At 46.0% G+C, this 22,250-nt stretch overlaps 1 protein-coding gene across 3 annotated transcripts in view; it reads right to left on the reverse strand.

Annotated features, from left to right (window-relative positions):
• Positions 1 to 22,250, reverse strand: part of CCNJL (cyclin J like) — a 63,819-nt gene that overhangs the window by 8,894 nt on the left and 32,675 nt on the right. For 2 of the 3 annotated variants that reach the window (XM_049874246.1, XM_049874244.1), the window contains exons 3-4: positions 18,897 to 19,110; positions 8,197 to 8,250 (exon numbers count right to left, since the gene is read on the reverse strand). In XM_049874246.1, coding sequence (XP_049730203.1) covers positions 8,197 to 8,250; positions 18,897 to 19,110 — 268 coding nt within the window. The remainder of the gene's footprint in view (positions 1 to 8,196; positions 8,251 to 18,896; positions 19,111 to 22,250) is intronic. The other variant, XM_049874247.1, reaches the window with a different exon arrangement.

The following is a 22,250-nucleotide window of genomic DNA, read 5'->3' on the forward strand; positions in this document are numbered from 1 at the left end:
TGCTCTGCAGCCTCATGCTGCCCCTACTGCCCACGCCCCAAGCAAGGATCCAGCCACATGAATCGCCCACCCCTTCCCGGGTTAGGAGTGCTCTCCTTCCCCTCCCCACCTTAGCTTGTGTCCTCCTGGGCTCAGTTCAGAGGCTCCTGGATGATGGCCATCAAAGCACCTCTCACACTGCATTACTTGTTTAATACCTGTGGCTGGCCCCCGAATCTAAACACAAGGACAGGGGTCTGACCCATTCACTGCTGCACCCCCAATTCCCAGCACAGTGCCTGGCCCATAGCACCAAACCAGTTGTCATCAAGTTGTTTCCAACTCATGGCGACCCCATGTGTGTCAGAGTAGAACTGTGCTCCACAGGGTTTCCAATGGCTGATTTTTTGGAAGTAGACTGCCAGGCCTTTCTTTCAAGGTGCTTCTGGGTGGACTTGAACCTCCAGCCTTTCAGTTAGCAACTGAGCACATGACCCATGTGTACCACCCAGGGACTCCCAGATATTCAATAAATATCCGTTGAATGAATGAATGATTCTCTCTGGATAGTGGAATTTTAGGCCATTTGAATTTTTCTCTGGTGATCTCTGATTACCTATTTACCCTAATTTTTCTTCAATTACCATGTATTCTTTGTGCAATTTGAAAGGAAGAAAAAATTTTTTTTTGCAGAATTGCCAAGGTTTCCCTGAACCTTGTGCTAAATTCCGCCAATCTTGTTTGCATGCACTCAATAAATATGAGTTCTCTTTTGTTCTCCTGAGCAGAAGGCAGCACTGTGAAGGGCACAGCCTCAAGCACTGTACTGGGGGTGGCAATGAGACCTTCCGAGGTATTGCTGGCAGCCGACAATCTATTCTGACCTGCAAAAAACCCAAAACCAAAACCACTACTGCCAAGTCAATTCCGACTCACAGCGACCCTAGGGGACAGAGCAGAATCGGCTCATAGGGTTTTCGAAGCTATAAATTTTTACAGAAGCAGACTGCCACATCTTTCTCCTGAGGAACAGCTGGTGGGTTCGAACCTCCAAACCTTTTGGTTAGCAGCTGAGCACTTTAACCACTGACTGGCAGATATGCTAAATCAGACCAATTCCCTCCCTCTACCCAGGGCTATCAAACCATTCAGAACTCTGCCTTTTCCTCAGCTCCCTGGCCCAAGAGGATGACCATAAAATGGAAGGGGCCTGGAGTCCCTGGGTGACACAAACGTTTCAGCGTTTGACTACTAGCTGTAAGACTGGCTGTTCAAACTTACTCAGAGGTGCCTCGGAAGAAAGGTCTGGCAATCTGCTTCCAAAAACCTATGGAGCAGTTCTACTCTGCAAACACGGGGTCACCATGAGTTGGAAACTGACTCGAAGGCAACCAACAACAACAATTACTGAGGAATCTGAATTCACCTGCCCCCTCTACTCCCCACGCTGGGGAAGCCATGCCTCCTGGGGACCCACCATGCTGCAGGCCAGAGCCTAGCTGAGCTGGGTCTGGGTCCTCAACATGACTGGTGTGGACCTAACAGCACAGCACCAAACTCCAGAGGTTGCTGATCGGCTGACTGTCCAGGAATCCACCCATACGAGGATCATCATGTAGGCAAAACGCACTCAGTACACGCCTGGCAGAGCAACTCATGCAGTCCTTAAGCTGGGCTGGGCACTGTGCTCAGGGCTGGACACTCCCTGGATCCTCACAGGAACCCCTCCAGGTAGGGCCCCTTGGGATCTCCAGAGGCTCAGAGAAAAAGCTGACGACATCTGGGTTAGCAACTACTCCCCAGCACAATACATTTCACAGCCAGAAAAGGTTTTATGAGTTTCCTGGTGTTGCACATGCCCTGCAGACATTTCCTCTCCTCCTCCCGTGACCCTCAGGGGGAGGCCCTTTGTCCCCAATGCTGCAGCCACCACCAAGCACCGTTACTCAACTGCTTCCTCCTTCCTGACAAACTGCACCGACAACAGATGCCAGGCTTCAGGCAGGTCCCCAGGGAGGGGCGGGGGACTCAAGTCCTTCTAAGTCAGACAAGAGTCACAGACTCTCCTCGACTACTCTGTTACATTTTTCCCCTGCCAACTTTTTATTTAAAAAAAGAAAAATTCAAATCCATTGAAAGTATGAAAAAACAAAACACATAGGACCTTGCACTCAGGTTCTCCTATTGTTGACATTTAGCAAAATTTGCTCTGCACATGTGTGCACAGAAATACTATGTTTGCTGAACCATTTTAAATTAATATGAGGACACAACACGGCACCCCTAAGTACTTTAAATACTTCAGCCTCCATCTCAAGAATAAAGTCATTTTCCTACAGAATCATAAATGCCATTAGCAACCCTATGACCATTAACACTAATTCAATATTTTCTACCATACGGTCCATCTCTCATTTTCCCCAATGGTCCCCAAAACACCTTTTATAACCTGTTGTTTTCAGATCCAGAATTCAAAGAAGGTTCACACACTGTTTGTTATGTCTCTTTAGTCTCATCTTTTTTCATTTTCATGATACTAACTCTGTGGAAAAACCTAGGCGTGCTGTCTTGTGAAATGTCCCACATTCTGGATTTGCCCAATAGTTTCCTCGTGATTGGAGACCCTGAGGGGTGCAAATGGTTAATGTGCTCAACTGCTAACCACAAGGTTGCAGGTTCGAGTCCACCTAGAGGTACCTCAAAAGAAAAGCCTGGCAATCTACTTATGAAAAAATCAACCATTGAAAACCCTATGGAACACAGTTCTACTCTGACACATGGGGGCATCATGAGTCAGAATCGACTCAATGGCAACTGTTCTTTTTTTTCCCCTCCCCGGTTCCTCATGATTAGATACATGTCAACTAGTTTGGGTAAGAAAACTACAGAAGTAATATTTTGTACTTCTCACTGGGTCACATCAGGAGCTACATATGTCAGCTTGTCCCAGTAATGGCCATGCTAAGTTTGATTGCTTGCTTAAGGTGCTGACACCAGATGTCTCCATTTCAAAGGTACCATTTTCTCTTTGAAATTAGTAAGTCATCTCAGAGGTGATACCTGAGACTGAATACCCTGTTTCCCAACAACTTTTAACTCAACGGTTTGGCATCCACGCACTGACAACGGCTTCCTGAATAAATGATGACACTGGGGTGAAAAAAGGATTTTTAAAAATTCTACCATTCCAGCTACACTTTTTTTTTTTTTAATGAAATCACACTGTCCCAAATTTGAACAGCGGAGATGTCACCAACGTACTTCTAAGGTTAAAAAAAAATCCTAAACCTACTTGAGCCTTTACCACACGGCGCATGTATGTAGTGACGATGAAACACATAATGCCTCTTACATGCCAGGGCCATGCCAGGATCAGCCTGCCCTTCCCACACCTGGCTGGTTCCTCCCGCCAAGGCTGGCAGCTGCGCAGAGAGGGTAGGCAATTTGTTCCAGGTCACACAGTCGGTATCGATGATGAGTCCGGCCAAGTGGCCTAAACTCTTAACCACAGACTGAGCAAGACACTGCTTGATCCAGTGTGCTACAGGAAGACACTCACAGACTGGCTTCTCTTCTGCCAAAGTGGACACTTCCGAAGCGATCCACTGTCCTGGCAATCAAGCCCTGAGGCAGCCCCAACAGGAGTCCAGACTTTTTTTGAATTAGAGCCAAGAGAAGCAGTATTTGTAGCTGCACAGAAAACAAAACAAACTTTTTTGTTGTCAAAATTTTTAACCAGAAAAAATAAAGCAAACAATGAACTCCCGTGAATGCGTTACCAACAATCACTGCCTTTTAAAAAATACACTTAAATAAAAAGGGAAACAAGACACAACAGCATTCTGGAGAAAATAACTGTTGCCCCACTCCTGAGGCCCAGGCCCAGTGACTGTCCACTTGCAGCTAGACAGGCTGCCACCTGTGTTGCTCCCAAATGACCCCACCAACAGTCCTTCATGCCAGCAAAGTGCCTATTAGTCCATTAACCCAGGCTCGGAGATAGGGCTAAACGACTGGTCCAAAGTCCCTGGCTGAAGCGAGCTGGTTTTAAAGCAACAGCTGGCCGCTTCTTTTCCCTAAAGAAACATAACTAAACCAAAAAAAACCAAACCTGTTGCGGTCGAGTCGATTCTGACTCCTAGGGACCCTGTAGGACAGAGGAGAACCTCCCTATAGGATTTCCAAGGCTGTACAGAAGCAGACCGCCACATCTTTCTCCTGTAGAGCAGTTGGTGGGCTTGAACCGCAGACCTTTTGGTTAGCAGCTGAGTGCTCAGCCACTGCACCACCAGGGATTCTTGAAGAAACATAATGCCTTTAAAAAGAGGTGAAACTACTCTTTGCCAAGAATGGCAACCTCTGATCCTATTTTAAAGTCCCCTCCCCCCCGCCCCTGGCCCCACACCTTCATCTAAGAACGAGAAACAAAATCTGATCAGAAAATGAGACCCCTTGTGTACCCATATCCCCCAGCAACACCCCCCCCCCAACCCGCCGCCACCCCGTGTGGTGCTGTGATAAAGAGGGGTAAGCAGGCCCCAGGAACAAAGAGCTGCTCCGATGGGGCCTGGCCTGGCTCTGACCTCCAGGTGGGGTCTGACACCTTCCCAGGTGGCTACGCAAAATGCTAGGCAGTACAAAGGCTTGGGCCCAAGAGGAATGAGAAAGCTCTGGTTGGAAAGGCTTTTTCCCAGTGTCGCCACCACCCTTCCCAGGAGAAGGAAAAGGGCGTCCCAGGAGTGGAAGGGGCAGGCCCATTAGTTTCCAGGCGGTGCTGGGCTGACTGGAGGCCTTTCTGATGCTAATTCTTTTCTCCTCAGATTTTTCCTTTCTCTGAGCCAAGAGAAATGGCCACCAGGAGAGGCAGAGCAGGGCAATTTAAACGCAACCTGCCAAGCATTATTTACTGCTTTGTCCTGAGGAGAGTTAATGAGGGCTATGGAGCCCCATGACCCGGAAAGCCAGCATTCCTGGGAGGTTCCGACCGGAAACAGGAAAGAATGCCTCCCCAGGGGCCCCAAGTTCATGCTCAGGTGCCTGTTTCCAATTCTCGGTCCCTGTTATAATTTGCGTGTCCTTGGGCAATCACTGGAAATCCTGGTGGTGCAGTGATTAAGAGTTTGGCTGCTAACCAAAAGGTCGGCAGTTCGAATCCACCAGGTGCTCCTTGAAAACCCTGTAGGGCAGTTCGACTCCGCCCTATGGGGTCACTACGAGTCTGAATCGACTTGATGGCAGTGGGTTTCGTTTTGGGTTTTTGGTCAATCAGTTGGAAACCGGTACCGTGTGGGGGTGGGTAGGGAGGGCTCCTTGAAATATCTTAGGTAAATGGCACAGGACCCAGCAGGTAGGAGGTGTTCCATAAGCGTTAGCAGCTGCTGTTGCTGGATTTATTCATTGAACACGGTATTCTTTGCACCTTGACTTGAGATCTTACAGAGTCCTGCGAGTTGAGTATAGGTGAACTGTAGAGTTGGTGGCTGATACTAGAAGACATTTTCTTACAGGTTCTGAAAAAGGGGTGAAAATAAGCCCAAAAGAAGTCTCCCCTACCCAACCCAATCCACTGGCTGGGTACAAAGAGGATGTGCTGACTGCCCAGAGTGGACACTAGAGTTACCCCACCCTCGTTCCCCTGTAGGGTGACCCTGAACTCTGACCCTTCTGCTGGAGTTTCAAGGCTCACAGCCAGGGAGGGAGGCAGACTGGTGCGGGAGGCCCAAAGTCTTTCCTAGATGGGCCCCCACCTGAGGTGAGACTTTCCTTATGTCACTCCTGGTTAGCAAGGGGCAGAGAATCCACTCGCCCAGACGTGAGCTCCAGGGGAGCAGGGTGTTTCCACATTTTGTTCTCTTCAGCAACCCAGGCCTGCTGCTGGCTCTCAGGGGAAAGGAAGGTCCCATGCCACCCCTCACTTTACTGCCCAGGGACGGGGGGAGCTTCTGGGTACTGTTCTTACTGTGCCTTCAACAAAGGGGTCCTCCAGTTAATGCTCTAACAACCCTGTGAGGTTGGGGGTGTTGCACACATGGAAACGGTGGCTCAGAAAGGTTAAGTGACTTGCCTCCCCCTCACCCATCTGGTAAGGGACAAAGCAAAATATAAAAAAGTAAAAAAAGTGTGGAGGTCTGCTCCATGAGACAATGTCCAATCTTACAGAACATAGATTGCCTTCAACTAGCACAGCATAAAGTTAATACGCAAGTTTTTTTTTAAACGAATGAATAAATGACTCCAAAGTCCATTACTTTTTATAGCACAAGCAGGAAACCTCAGATAAAGTCACAAGGACCTCTGCAACCCCACAAAGTCCCCTTAATGAGTCTATCTATCTGGGTGCAGGAATTCCCATGGCTGTGGGTCAGACCAGTTGCAATCTTTTCTCATTAATCTAAGCCCTTCTTTACATCCCTCCCCTCGACTCATGCTGCTTGCTATTTTAAGTTCTTCTTCCAATGACAGGAAACCCTGGTGGTGCAGTGGTTAAGTGCTATGGCTGCTAGCCCAAAAGGCTGGCAGTTCAAATCCATCAGGAACTCCTTGGAAACTCTATAGGGCAGTTTTAATCTGTCCTACACAGTCACTATGAGTAGAAATCGGCTCAATGGCAATGTTTTTTTTTTTTTTTTCCAATGGTAGGATTTAAGTCAAAGGAGTGAATCTCCTGCAAGATACTTTCTGTAATAAAGGAGTCATCTCCCTTTCTTTAGCCTTCCCCTGGTAACCACTAATAGTCTTAGGTCTGTATGTTCTTGTTGTTAGGTGCTGCTGAGTCAGTTCTAACTGATAGCGACCCTATGGACAAGAGAACAAAACACTGCCCAGTCCTGCGCCATCCTCACAACTGTTTTTATGCTTCAGCCCATTGTTGCAGCCACTGTATCAATCCATCTCATTGATGGTCTTCCTCTTTTTCGCTGACCCTCTACCTTACCAAGCATGATATCCTTCTCCAGGGACTTGTCCTTCCTGACAACACGTCCGAAGTTTGTGAGACAAAGTTTCGCCATCCTCACTTCTAAGGGGCATTCTGGTTGTACTTATTCCAAGACAGATTTGTTCTTTCTTCTGGCAGTTCATGGATATTCAATATTCTTCAGCAACACCACAATTCAAGGGTGTCAAATTTTCCTTCGGTCTTCCTTATTCCTTTTCCAGCTTTTGCATGCATATGAGACTGAAAATACTATGGCTTGGGACGGGCACACCTTAGTCCTCAACAGGTCTGTATACACTCGCCTATTCTAGATACTTATATTGTATGAGTATGCTCACAGAATATTTGACCTTTTGTGTCTGACTTATTTCACTCAGCATAACGTTTTCAAGGTTCTTCCATGTCGTGGCACGCATCAGGGCTTTACTTCCCTTTACAGCTGGGTAGTATTCCATTGCATGTACCACATTTTATTTATCCATTCATCAGTTGATGGGTATGTAGGCTGTTTCCACTTTTTGGCTACTGTGCTCTTCTTTATAAGCCACTGCTTGATTCGGGACAGACAGATAGCTGCCGTTGAACTGACTGGGACTCACGGTGACCTCACATACAACAGAACAAAATGTTGCCCAGTCTCATTAAGTGTGGGCATGTCTGAGTCCCTTTCCCTCACTGGGCCTCTTCACCAAACACGATGCCCTTCTTTAGCTATCGATCTCTCCTCATGACGTGTTCAAAGCAAATGAGTCAACAATGTTCTCTTCTCCTGTGATCCACAGGGTTTCCACTGGCTAACTTTTGAAGCAGACCATCAGGCCTTTCTTCCTGGTCTGTCTTAGTCTGGAAGCTCTGCTGAGACCTATCCACCATGGGTGACCCTGCTAATATTTGAAATGCAAGTGGCATAGCTTCCAGTATCATAGCAACAAGCAAGTCACCACAGCACAACAAACTCACAGATGGCGACTGATTCAGGACCAAACCCATAATCACAATCACAGATGCAATGACAGTTTAGCTTTTGGATGGGATGTGATGTGGGGGAGAGAAAAACCCAGGGACAGAGCAAGCAAATTTTCCAGTTAAAAGGCAGTGCTTCTGTGGTCTTTGAAGAAGGGAAGAAGCTGTGACGGGCCTTGAGGGAGGGAGCTCAGTAGTACCACCCTTCCACTCTGCCCGTAAAGACCTGCTATTGTTCCTGCTTCCATGATTGGCTCCTCTGGGGACCCCAAGGTTAGGAAATGTCCCAGATAACTAACCTCCAAAATCAGCCATACCTGACCTATTGGGTAGACTCGGTGTGGCCTGGGAGCTCCCCTGGCTGTGGTTCCCTAGGAAACAAAGAAAGGGAAAAAAAGCTTGCTTCCAGTGCCTCCTCCTTCCCCTCTGCAAACAAGGCTATCCTGTTCATGGTTGCATCTCTGGTCTCTGGCAAAGAGTAAAAAAAAAGGAGTGGGCCCCAATAAATACCGAGTGAAGGAAGGAAGGAAAGAGTGAAAGCAAGTACAAATCCAGCAGGCTGATCAATTCCTGAGCTCAACTCTCGTAATACAGACCAGAGGTGAGATTGGTGGGTGGTTTTTTCTTCAGGAGGTAATTGTAAAATGCCTCCCGGGTCAGAGGTGGTATTTAGCCAGCGGGGTCATGCCTCGGCTTCCCTTCTGGCTGTGAGGATGTCCCTGTTCCTGGATTAAGCAACCGTGGAATGCCTTCATACAGCAGCCGCCCCAGCAAATCCCTGGGTTCTCTGTGCTCCACTTTACAAGTGACCCAGATAGTCTCACCGATACTGTCTACAGCTGTCTAGAAGCAGGTGTTGTGGCCTGAGGACTGTGTCCACTACTAGCCTCCAGGGCCAGGCCAAGTCCCATATGACTGCCCTGAGAAGAGAAAAGGAGTTTTCTCCTCAAACGAAGGCTTTGGCACCACTGCTTTGCAGACGCTTATTCCTGACCCTTCAGGGGCTGCCTCTGAACTGGCCCGATGGGGCTTCGAGAAAAGCAGAGTGTGAGCCCTCCTGGGTTGCAGGGCCAAAGGCGTGGATGGAGAAGAGTCAAAATTGGCCGCTCTTCTTGAGGTCAGGAAGAGAGCTTCTTTCAGACATCAGACCCATCCTGAGGGCTGGTGTTTTCATCCAGGTCAGCTGAAATGTACCACTGCCAGCTCAGAAGGCAGAGGACCCAGAAGTGTCCCAGCAACCTCCCCATCCCCTGGCCGGAGTGAATATTCCCACAACATCCAAGGAAGGAAGTGGTCTGGCTCTGGGACAAAGGAGACTCTTACGTAGTGGCTGAGAGCAAGGGCTCAGGGGCTGACCACCTGGGACCCCCTCCTAGCCACACCACTCCCCAGCAAGTAATCTTAACTTCTAGGCCTGAGTTTCCTCCTCTGCTAATGGAAAAAATAACACTGCCTACTTTGTGGGGCTGTTTTGAGAATTAAATGAGTAAACCCATGTAACCTGGCTGGCATATGCATTCAAACACAGAGCTATTCCATTATCACTGAGGTTTGGGTTTGCCCCGGCCCTGCCCACCAACATTCTGATTATAGGGAGAAAAATGTAGTGAAATTGCCAGTAATTTTTATTTTGGTCTTTTTACTTTTTTGATTTCCTAATTTTCTATAAGGAACAAACATCACTCTTTTGCTGAAGAAAAACATTCTAAACCCCTCAGAAGGCAAAATGTCACTGATGGGAACTTAGAAGCCAGAACTGGCAGAGCAACTGTCAGAGAATGTTCCAGCATGTGGGTATGCCCTGGCCCAAGGATATCCCTGCATGAATCTGCTCCACAAGTGCCCAGAAGTCTAGAGGTGTCAGACTTTCCTAGAAGAATCCCAGAAACCCCAAAATGTCAGTGACAAGGAAGAGACGTTTCCTGTCTAGACACCAAAATGCTTGCAATTAAAACTGAGACTCGGGAGGTGGAGGAGGCCAGACAGGCTCCTGGAAGGCAACCTTGAAAATACAGGCAAATATACCAAAAATGAAAATAATCTCTAATCTCACCACCCAGGGGCGTACCCAGACAGCATATTTCCTTCGTGTTTGAAACTGGTTTTAAACCCAACTGAAGTTGCCCTCCTGGTCCTATCACAAATGACAATGCTGACCAGGTGATGCGAAGCCAGGGCAAGGTAGGTTGCTGAGACCAAGGGTCAGTCCCCAAAGCTGAGGGAAATCTCCAAGCCACGTAGGTCCTGAGTCTGTTAACCAAGGCAATAAGAGCTACAATCTAAAACATCCTCCATCTGGGTTCTCTCAGGAAATGAGGGGCCTCATGAACAAGGACTCTAGAGTTCCTCCTACGCAGCCTTCAGCACTAACAGGAGGATGGCATAATGCAATCCTGGCTGTAACAGGGTGAATAAGGGGCTCTAAGACACAGATATTCACTACAGAGAGGGCTCAAGGTTATAGTAAATAAAAAGAAAATACAAACGCCTGGCTCCCAACAGCCAAACTTCATACCGCGTAGAAAGCAGATGGGGTGCCTGACGTCAAGGTCCTGGTAATCTTTCAACCGTGTAAGCCAGACTGTTCTGCTAACAGCAAGGACATTTTGATCTTCTTAGAAGGGCGACTGGCTTGCTCTTGGCGCATGCCCAGAGACCTGTTGGTAAGGCCAGGCTTGAAGGCAGTTTTTTTAGGAGAAGCCTCCAGAATGTAAGCTCCTTGAGGGCGAGGACTTGATCTGGTCTGCACTCCACTGACTGCCCAGCACTGAGCACACGCCTGGCACATAGCAGGTTTACAAGTACGGGATGAATCATCTTCAACAAGCGGGATCAAAGACATTCCCTCCATTCACCACTGTCTCCCCAGCCAAACACCATGCCGAGCATATGTTGTTGCTGGTGCCATCAAGTTGATTCCAACTCATGGCAACCCCATGGGTGCAGAACAGAGCTGCTCCGTAGCGTTTTTGGAAGCAAATTGCCAGGCCTGCTTCTGAGGTGCTCTGAGTGGATTGGATCTGCCAAACTTTTGGCCAGTGAGTGGGTACTTAACCATACGTACCACTCGTGGGCTCCTGTTTGGCATTAAAAACAAAAAATAAACAAACCCACTGCCACTGAGTCAGTTCTGACTCATAGCAACCCTATAAGACAGAGTAGAACTGCTTTATAGTGTTTCCAAGGCTGTAACCTTTACAGAAACAGACTGCCACATCTTTCTCCCGTGGCATGGCTCTAAGGGTCAAATAAACGTTTTTTCAAAGATTTACCTGTGTGGGGCCAGGGACTCCCTGAACACTGCATGTTAAAAAAAAAAAAAAATTTTTTTTTTTTTGCATGTTAAATCCTCCCTAAAAAATATGCAGAGCCAAGAACCCCAGACCCTAGAAAACAGGACCCAGCACCAGACTTTCTAAGCCACACTGTATAATGAAGGAGTTTCCAGTCCAGCCAGACGTCTGCCAGGCAGTTCACACAAAATCTCTCCTTAGAAACAGCTCTAAGGCTGCCAATCTGCAGAGATGGGAACAGGAAATGGAAAACAGCCATGTCCTCGGCTCACTCTGCTATGACATTCGAGCCCGGATTTGCTTAGTGTGGCACTCACACAGAGGACCACCCTTTCCAGCCCACCTTATTTTCTTGTTGCTAAAATGCCACTGATTAGAAGAAGATAGAAGAAGATGCACCATCAATTCTGTAGCAGCTTTTGGGAGGAAGAAATATTGTCACATTAAGTGCACACACTGAATCCAAGACCTAGGCTGATTTCCAAAACGTTAACACATTTTAAATGCTGCTACGGACTGGGGGAAATATATTTCTCCTGGCCACTCTTGCATGAGACGCAAGGAGCTGTTAAACCATAGTCTGCGCAGGGGCGGCCACATTTCCTTGCAGATTTGGGTTTAATTCTATAAATAAATGTCATGCTTTGTCTGAAACACACCCCTGAAAAAGGCCACCTGGGAAACCCGCCTCCTCTGCATCCGCTGCCTACAACTGCAGCCCTGGAGGCATGTTACAGTATTCTCTGCTTTGCGGGGAAGCTGGTGTGCACAGCTTCCCCAGGCAGGAAGGCAGCTCATTAGTTCATCCTGTCTACCAGAAGGGATTAAGGCTGCTTTCAAGGTTCCGAAATCTCCAACAGGGGCTGACCCCATCCTGCCCCTCTGTCCTGCTGTCAAAAAGAAGCTGTTTCTTAGAAGCAACAGTTGCCACATAATGAAAGAAGGGGTGAGTGAGAGGAGTAAGGGGTGAGTGACAGAGTGAGAGGGGGGTTTACTAGCAGGAAGGCAGGCCTCTCCTGGAATCTCCTGCACCTCCAGGTTCGAGTACCAGGCAGGCAACAGCTTTTATTGGAATCTGCCCTATGAGACGGGTCTATCGATTTCCGGCTTAAGGAGCCCTAAAAGCTATTGGTCTGAGAACTCACTGCTTGTCTGTGCATCCTGGACGCATTCCCCACTGGGGACACAGGAGGAAAGCAACACGTGGACACTGGCGAGGGGCCCGGATGGGGAAGTGACACTACTCTTTCGATAGTCTGTCATTCAGGAGAAGAGTGGCTCCAAAGGCCCCCAGAAATTAGGTTCAATTTAAGAAAAAAGGGTTCCCATTTGCTGTCAGCTGAGGTAAACCACTGCAAGGCAATTTAGCGCTACCTATCAAAATCTTATACGCGCACACCCTTTGACAAAAACAATCCCACGCCTAGGAATTTATCTTGCAGACATACTCACCTAGGTGTGCAAAACAAAAAGAACAGCTGCTGTCACACTGCTCTCAGCAGTGGGGCGGGGGGGGGGACATAATTTGAACGCTCATCGGATCCACCCATCGCTGTTGAGTCGATTCCAACACACAGGGACCCACTAACAGAGGAATTGTTAAATAGATGCCAGTGTGTCTACAATATGGAAGACTCCACAGTCAATAAAAAGAATCAGGGAGTTCCACGTGGACTGACATGGGAAGATGTTTCCTATGGAACTATGAAGAAAGCAAGTTCAGCACGAACTCACTTGTGTCAATTATATTTGTATATGCACAGGACATTTCTAGAAAAACACATTTTTTTTTTAATAGCTACGATCTTTCTAAAGTAGACTGCCAGGCCTTTCTTCTGAGCTGGCTCTGGGTGGATCTGAACCATTAACCTTTGTGTTAACAGCCGATTGCTTAACTGTTTGCACCACCCAACGGCTCATAGATCCATTTTGGAAGAAGATATAAGAAACTGTTCCCAGAAGTTACTTCTGGAGAGTGGGATGGGCAGATTCTTATTTTATTATTTGAAGCTCATTTTACAAGTAGACCATTTGTAAGAAGGCTTAGTAGTGCAATGGTTAAGCGCTCAGCTGCTAACCAAAAAGTTGGCAGTTCAAACCCATCCAACAGATCTGGGGAAGAAAGATCTGGCAATCTGCCCTTGTAAAGATTACAGCCTAGAAAACACTATGGGGCAGTTCTACTCTGTCACATGGGTCGCCATGAGTCACAATCACCTTGATGGCACCTAATGACAACAGACTGTTTCTAAAAAAATAAAATTCTACGGTAAGGAGATGCACCTTCCTACAGGTTAAGTGTCTCGGAACACAACAGATTCATCTGGGCTGAGGCACCCTGCTCTATAGGGCAGGCCCCCACAGAAGGGTTCTCTACTCTGCAGAAAGGCCATCTGGCCACCTTTCTGCTTGACTCTTTCCACTTCTGGGGAGGAGGATGCAGGACCCTGAGATGAAGGCCTGTATGAGGATTTGGCCTCTCCTACAAAAACCGGAACTCAGAACTTTACCCCAAGAAATAGATGGACTTGTTCCCCTCACTGTGTTTGAGGAAACGGTCCACTGCCTTCCACTCACCAGATACCATCAGCCAGGGCTGGCAGCACTCACAGTCCAGAGAAAATCAACCCTGCACTGCTTTCCCAGGGAGGGGGTGCTTGCTGAAGTGGCAATGAAAGAAAATAGAAGTTTGCAAAGAGAAATTACATGGAATTGGGATTAGATGGGGAAAAAAAGAAAGGGAAAGTGGAGAATCTGGCAATTTCGTTTCCTGGGCAGTTTATATGGGTATAATCTATGATTCATTTTTTTCCCCTATAAATGAGCACATGTCACAATTATGAAAACACATAAGTACAGACAGGTTTGGAAGGACACACACTAAACTGTGAGAATGGGACTGTGGGTTTAGGGTGAAACCCACCAGCCACTCCGCGGAACCTCCATAAAGATTACAGCCTTGGAAACCCTATGAGGCAGTTCTACTCTATGCTATAGGGTTGCTATGAGTTGGAATCAACTCTATGGCAATGCATTTGATTTTCTGGTTTAGGTTCTTCTGCACCTCTTGGATTTTAAAAATTGAAGATGTACCTCATATGTTTTATATCATAATCATAAAATTTATATATTCATTTAAAAAAATCCAAAAAGTTAAAAAAAAAAAAAAAAAGGAAGAAAGCACACGGAATCCCATCACCCCCAAACGACCACTATCACACTTGGCTGAATGCTGTCCTGGGTAGGCAGTTGGGGGAAAGAAGGGCCCAGCAAAATCACAAGTCTCCAGACTATGCAGCCCCAAACTCCACATCTCCTTCATCAGGTCTTACATTTGGACCATGCTATCCTAGCAAAGCAAAAGGGGCCCCTGGGTGGTGCAAATGGTTAACACACTCAGCTGTTAACCCAAAGCCTGGAGGTTCCAGGCCACCCAGAGGTGCTCTGGAAGAAAGGCCTGGTAATCTACTTTGGAAAAATCAGCCACTGAAAAGCCTATGGAGCGCAGTTCTATGCTGACATATATGAGGTTGTCGTGAGCTGGAACAGACTCCATGGTAACTGGTTACCCCAGCAAAAAGGCCATGGCCACTGGTCTGCCTTTCTGGCTTTCTTTCCCATTCTCCACCCTGGGGCTGAGAACTCAACAGCCCACTCATGTCCAGGCAGCATCAACTAGGCAAACGCAAAACTCCAAGCTGTGTGACCTTGAGAACTCCCTTTTTCATGAGAGCAGGAGGCTATTCAAAGACCCTGTTATGGACTGAATTGTGTCCCCTTAAAATGCCTGTCAACTTGGCTAGGCCATGATTCCCAGTATTGTGTGATTGTCCACCACTCCGTCATCTGATGTGAATTTCTTGTGTGTTGTAAATCCTGTCTCTATGATGTTGATGAGGTGGGATTAGCAGCAATCATGCTCATGAGGCAGGACTCAATCTACAAGATCAGGTTGTGTTTTAAGTCAATCTCTTTTGAGATATAAAAGAGAGAAGCGAGCAGAGAGACAGGGGGACCTCATACCACCAAGAAAGAAGGGCAAGAGTGCACGTCCTTTGGACCTAGGGTCCCTGCACTGAAACACTCATAGTCCAGGGGAAGACTGATGACAAGGACCTTCCTCCAGAACCAACAGAGAGAAAAAAAGTCTTCCCCTGGAGGTGACGCCCTGAATTTGGATTTCTAGCCTACTAAACTCTGACAGTATAAACTTCTGTTTGTTGAAGCCATCCACTTGTTGCACTTCCGTTCTAACAGCACACTACATAACTAAGACAGACCCTTACCGGGAAGCAGCTTAAAAGCCTGAGAACTGGCAAGTGGGGGCAAGAAGAACCTGCAGCCCTTCTTATCTGACAATAATTTGGTACTGAATTAGCAGAACTCAAAACTCTCAGAGGCAACGTGAGCCCCTTGCACAGCTGGCCTGGGGAGAGGAGAGACAGGGACGGATGGGCTTTCAGGCTGTCATGGAAACCTTTCTTTCCTTGAGCCTCCGGAGCATATGGCGGGTGCCCTGAGCAGTCCACTCCTGCTGCCCGCATGACGCTGGCTGCTGCTCTCAGCATGTGCATGGGGGCGTCTGCCGCCCGTCTGAACAGCTCTCCTTCTGCCAGAGCGTCAGCAGCACAAAGGAGTATCCAGTGTGTGTCTCAAGTACCAGCTCCCCAGACAGATGTTTGGGGAGAGCCCCGTGGCCCCATGGAAATATAACTCCCCTTCCCTGAGCAGGCGGCGATGTAGCCCACAGATCACAGACAGCAGCAGGCCAAAGACCACAGTGCAGGTTTCTCCTGGGCCTCCTGAAATGTGATGCTCATTTTATCCCCCACTGACATGAACGTTGTACGAGCTCTGCATCTCTTCTCAAGAGGAAAAGGAGCTGGACATTGCCTTGGAACTTTGAAACACCAAGAGGCCAGACTCCCAACAAGTCGAGGTCTTCTGTATAACATGTGAAATCCAGCTGGCCCAAGGTAAAGAAATGTCACAAATCCGGAAGCTGGAAACCCAAGCAGCCAAAGGGATGACAAACAACAACAGGTGGAAGGTGCCAGGGTAGAAAACAAGCCTAAATTCTGAAAATGCTAAAGCCCTGCTCCTTGCACTGGGTAACTGTGCCCCTGGGGCTTCCTGGTCTCGGGCCAAGAGGAGGCAAAGCCACAGGAGAAAACGGGCGCCATCTTCCCACAGCATTAGTGGGATTGAAGGATTAGGATTAATGAAACAGGACAATGATGTACTGTGAAGGAGAATGTAAAAGTTGCTTGTATTTTTCAAAACGGCGACTTAAACAGATACTTGTACACCCATGTTCATTGCAGTATTGTTCACAATAGCCCAGAAGGGGAAACCACCCAAGTGCCCACCAACAGAAAAATAAACAAAATGTGGTATATTCATACAATGGAATATTATTAAGCCATAAAGAGAAATGAAGCTCTGATACATGCTATGGCATGGATGAACCTTGAAAACACTACTGATAAAACATTATGAGTGAAATAAGTCAGATGCAAAAGGATAAATATTGTATGATTCCACTGATACAAAATACTTGGAATAGGCAAATGCATCGAAGACAAAAGTAGATAGTGGTTGGGAGAATGGGATGCTGAAGAGTTATTTTTTAAAAAAGGAATTCATTATAGAAATGCATTGTACAAATTAAAAGGACCAAAATGGGAGGGATGGATTATGATTAACAAGGTGCTTCAGTGTTAAGGGCAAGAAATGATTTCTGACTGAATAGATCAGGGATAACTTCCTGCAGGAGGTGGCCTTTACGGTGGAATGAAGCTGAGATAGTTCTCCAATAGGAGGGAACAGCATGTCAGGCTGGATTTAAAAAAAAAAAGGAACCTGACAGTATCTCTTAAGAACACTGATTGAATTTTAAGGATAAAATACTAGAAATGAGAGAAATTTCATGATTACAGCTGGTGCCTCAAGCCCCAGGAATGTGGGGCATTTGAATTCTCCGCACTAAGGACAACTTGGAGACGTGCAGAAGCCCAGCTCTTAGGGACCCTTCACCCCATTTATTTCATTTATTCCACATATCATTTTTGAGGTCTTACCATGCTCCAAGCTGCCTTCTCTCCCTGGAACTGTCTAGTCAGGGAGGTGATGTTAATTAAAAGCACACGAAGCCATGGGACTCTGTGTATTAGGGAGACATTATCTGCCCAGTACAGCGGTGAAGACTTTTGGGGGAATGTACGGTTCGAGTAATGTTTAACTAGGACAAAGTCGGCAGAAGTAGGAAGCTGGAAACTCTCTGGGTTGATGGAACAGCATGTGCAAAATTCTGAAACAGGATGGGGCTTGGACAATGTGGCTGGAACCCAGGGAGTAAAGAGGAGAGAGGCATCAAGCCAGGGAGGCAGACATCGAGGGCACAGAAGTAGGTTTGGTCTTTATTCTAAGGCTGTTGATAAAGTACAGGGGGAATTTTTTTTAATTTATTTTTTGTTGTTGAAAATATACACAGCTAAAGATACACCAATTCAACAGTGTCTACGTGTACAATTCAGTGACAGTGATTATATTTTTCAAGTTGTGTGACCATCCCACCCTCTTTTTCCAAATTGTTTCTCGCCTAAAACAAACTCACTGCCCCCGCTAAGGTTCCTATCTAATCTTTTGAGTTGCTGTTGTCAATCTGATCTCATATAGACAGATCTTAAAAGAGCACAATACTCAAGGCAGGCATTCTTTATTAGTTAAGCTAAACTATTGTTTGGTTTTAAGAAGACTTCAGGGGATATTTTTGGTTTAAGGATTAGAGATTATCTCAGGGCAACAGTTTTGGGGGTTCATCAAGGCTCCATGGCTGCAGAAATGCTGGATTCCATGAGAATTTGAAATTCTGTCTTCCATTTTCCCCCTTTCCATCAGGATTCTTCTACAGAATCTTTGACCAAAATGTTTAGTAATGGTAGCCAGGCACCACTCAGTTCTTCTGGTCTCATGGCAAAGGAGGCAGTTGTTCAAGGAGGCAGTTAGCCACACATTCCATATCCTCCTCCTATCCCTGACTCTCCTTCTTCTGCTGCTCCAGGCAAATAGAGATCAATTGTCCACAAAGGGAATTGTAAGCAGCAGAATAGCACAGCAGATCACTAGAGTAGCAGAATATTGATACAGTAGTCCCTACCAAGCAAACAGATAGTCAAAGTGATACTGTGTTTTTTGTGAGGTCTCTTTGGAAGATGCAAACCCCAAGAGGGCTATGCCCAGGCCTGGTCCGACTTGGGCCGAAATCAAGTAGCCCCATTTCTAAACACCTTCAGAAAAGTGGCTGCTGGGTTCCCTCTCAGCTCATTCAGAGGCCCTGTACCAGGAACAGGGGACATGGATTTAAGACAGGGATCTGGCATCATGCAGTCCTGGGTACAAATCTTGTCTCTGCAATGTACTTACTGGGTGACCCCAAGTAAGTTTCTTAACCTCTCTATACCTTAGTAAAATGGGGATACTAAGAACACCTGTCTCCTAGGGTCACTGCTTGGATTAGTTAAGATCCAGCTGCAAAAATCCTTAGCACTTAGCCTGATACATTGTAGATGCTAAAAACTTTTTTTTTAGTTATTAATATAGTCCACACTCAGCTAAGAATGAAGATGACAAGCAAAAATCACTGAAATGTAAAATGATTTGGGAAAACATGGCACGCTGAAGGGGAGGTGACCACACCAACAAGGGACTGGGTTTCCACTTACTTGCGAGCAGGAGGCAGGAGACCGCCACGGTGTACAGGTGCTTGGAGGTGGAGATGTCGTAACGATCCATGAAGTGGTCCAACAGGTAGACGGCCAGGTGCCGAGCTGCAGGGCACAGCTGGCAGTGGCTGCTCAGCAGGGTCAAGATGTCGACAAAGAACCGGCGGCTCTTCAGGAGTGGAGAGTGGGCTCGGAAGGCAGGCAGCTTCAGTTCCTGCGGGACAGGTGGGGCAGACGGAGGGTCAGGGCTGCCTCCAAAGAGAGTCAGGTGCCCCAGGAAAGCAAGGCATCGGGGCTTGCCTGCTGACTGGTTAGTAGGCAACAAACACCTCTAGGCCCTTGTTGGTTTACCTTCAAGTCCCAGGATGGCAGCCCCGCTATTCCAGAAACTCCTGGACTGTCTCCCAACCACCCTCACCAAGCACAGGATCAGAAAGTGATCAAGAGCTGCTGTGGTTGAATTGCGTCCTCCAAAAACCTATGTTAAGTCTAACTTTTGGTACCCATGAATATGATCATATTTGGAAATAAATTTTTGCAGCTGTAATTTGTTGGCGTTCATACTGGATTATAGAGCAGGCCCTAAATCTAATGACCAGTGTCCTTATAAAAAGAGGGGAGGACACACTGAGACACAAAGAGAGGAGAAGGCCATGTGAAGACAGAGGCAGAGATTCCAGTGATGAATCTACAAGCTGAGAAGTGCTGGCAACACTGGAAGCTAGGAGAGAGGCATGGAAGAGATCTTCTCCAGAGCCTTTAGAGAGGGCATGGCTCCACCATCACCTTGATTTAGAACTTCTAGCCTCCAGAACTGTGAGAGAATGAACTTCTGCCATTCTAAGCCACCCAGTTTCTGGTATTTTGTTAAGGCAGCCCTAGGAGAACACAGGGGTCTACATAATTATAGACGAGAGAATGGGCTCCGAAGCAGCCAGCTATCTACTGCGGAAAGGTTTGCTATCTGAGACACCACCACCAGCTGCCTTCATGTTGACTGACTCATGGCAACCCCAAGTGTGTCAGAGTAGAGCTGTGTTCCTTAGGGGTTTCAATGGCTGATTTTTGGAAGTAGATTGACCAGGCCTTTCTTCTGAATCACTTCTTAGTGAACTCAAACGTTCAACTTAACAGTTGAGCATGCTAACCATCTGCACCAGCCAGGGACACCTCCTCCCCAGTAGCTGATGATTAAATGAAAACTATGCAAAGCACCTGGTACACAGCCACCTCCCAAGGCCCACGGCTTAATTCCCTCTGAGTGGGACTGTAAGCGTTTTTAGAAAAAATTCAACCTAAAAAAGATTGAAATACTAGTATAAGAAACTTCCAACTACCCTTTGTCTAGATTCACCATTTGTTGACTTTGGCCTTTTCTCTTTACATGCACACATACTTTTTTCTGAAACTAAGCTATAGACATCTTGATACTTTCTCCTTGAGGAGACTTTTACTTCATGATACATATGCTACTGTATTATCTGAATTTATTTGTCTAACACAAGAAGTGCCAACAGCAAAAACCAACAAATATTTTTATGATGGAACATGTTTTCTTTAAATATCTACCACATGTACAATTTAACTGAAGTAGACCAGACACTATCTGTTAAGGAAATGTGTTAGCCACATTTTGTCAAATAGGAAATTAAAGAGAAGCAAAACTAAGGGAAAAACAGGAAAGGAGAAGTTGGCAGAGAAGGAAAGGTAAGAGCTCACTAATCTAGCAGATTCCTTGGGGATAAGGTTAAGACAAATGGGAGACCTTTCTCTGTATAACACCTTTCTCTTAACCCTAGGGCTTTGTTTAACTAGCAACAGTTCTGGGACTGAAAGGAGATAGCATTCATTCAATGGTTTGTTCATTCATTCATTCACTCATTTAAGAGATATTAATTAATTCATTTCACTCAATAAGTATCAAATACCTTCTATATGCTAGGCATTATTCTAGTACTGGGGATACCTTGAATAAGACAGACACAGACCTAAATTTAAGAGTTACAATTCTAAAACGCTTAGAAAACAGGAGTAAATATTTGTGCCTTTGCATTAGGCAACGGTTTCTTAGGTGTGACTCCAGGAGCAGAAGTAGCAAAAGAAAAAATAAACTGACTTCAAGATTAAAAACTTTTGTGCTTCAAAGAACACCATCAAGAAAGTGAAGACAACCCACAAAGCAGGAGAAAATATTTGGAAATAATCTTTCTGATAAAAGACTCGTATTGGAATATATTTAAAAGTCTTACAACTATAATAAAAAGACGAACAATCCAATTTAAAAACGGGCAAAAGACTGAATAAACATTTCTTCAAAGAAGATATACAAATGGCCAATAAGCACATGAAAAGATGCTGAACATCACTGGCCATTAGGAAAATGCAAATCAAAGCCACAAATGAAACACCACTGCACATTCACTAGGATGGCTAAAAACAGAAACAAGCCCCCAGACATTCACAAGTGTTAGTGAGGATGTGGAGAAACTGGGGCTTTCATAAATTGTTGATGGGAATGTAAAATGGTACCGCCACTTTGGAAAATTGAAAAACAGCTTGGCAGTTACCATACGATCCAGCAATTCTGCTGTCTGGTATATACTTAAGAGAACTGAAATATGTTCACACAAAAAGTCATATACAAATGTTCATAGCAGCATTATTCACAATAGCCAAATGGTGGAAACAACTCCAACGTCCATCAGCAAATCAATAAACAAAATGTGGTATATGCGTACGAAGGATTATTATTCAGACATAAAAAGGAAAGAAGTACTGACACATGCTACAACATGAAGGAAACTTGAGAACATTATATTCAGTGAAAGAAGCCAGGCATGAAAGGCCACATAGATATATTATTCCACTGATAGGAAATTACATGCAGATCCATAGAAACATTAAAGCAGATTAGTAGTTGGCCAGGGCTGGGGAGAAAGGGGAGAGTGACTGCTTAATGGAGTGATACAAAGTTCTGGAACAAGAGAGTGGTGATAGTTGTACAACATGGTGAATGTACTCAATGCCACTGAATTTGTACACTTTAAAGGGGTTAAAATGGTAAATTTTATGTTATATCTATTTTACCACAATTAAAAAAAGAAATGAAGTCCTGATTCATGCTACAACATGGATATACCTTGAAAACATTATGCTAAATGAAAGATGCTAGCCAAGGCCTCATATTGTATGATTCCATTTATACCTGGTGTCTGAATAGGCAAATCCAATAGAAGAGAAAGCGAATGAGTGGTTGCCAGGGGCTGGGGAGAGGAAGGAATGGGGAGTGACTACTAATGGATATGGGATTTCTTTTTGGAGTGATGAAAATGTTCTAAAATTAGATAGCAATGA

The sequence above is a fragment of the Elephas maximus genome, chromosome 2 (assembly GCF_024166365.1).
Source record: "Elephas maximus indicus isolate mEleMax1 chromosome 2, mEleMax1 primary haplotype, whole genome shotgun sequence".
Taxonomy (NCBI): Eukaryota; Metazoa; Chordata; class Mammalia; order Proboscidea; family Elephantidae; genus Elephas; species Elephas maximus.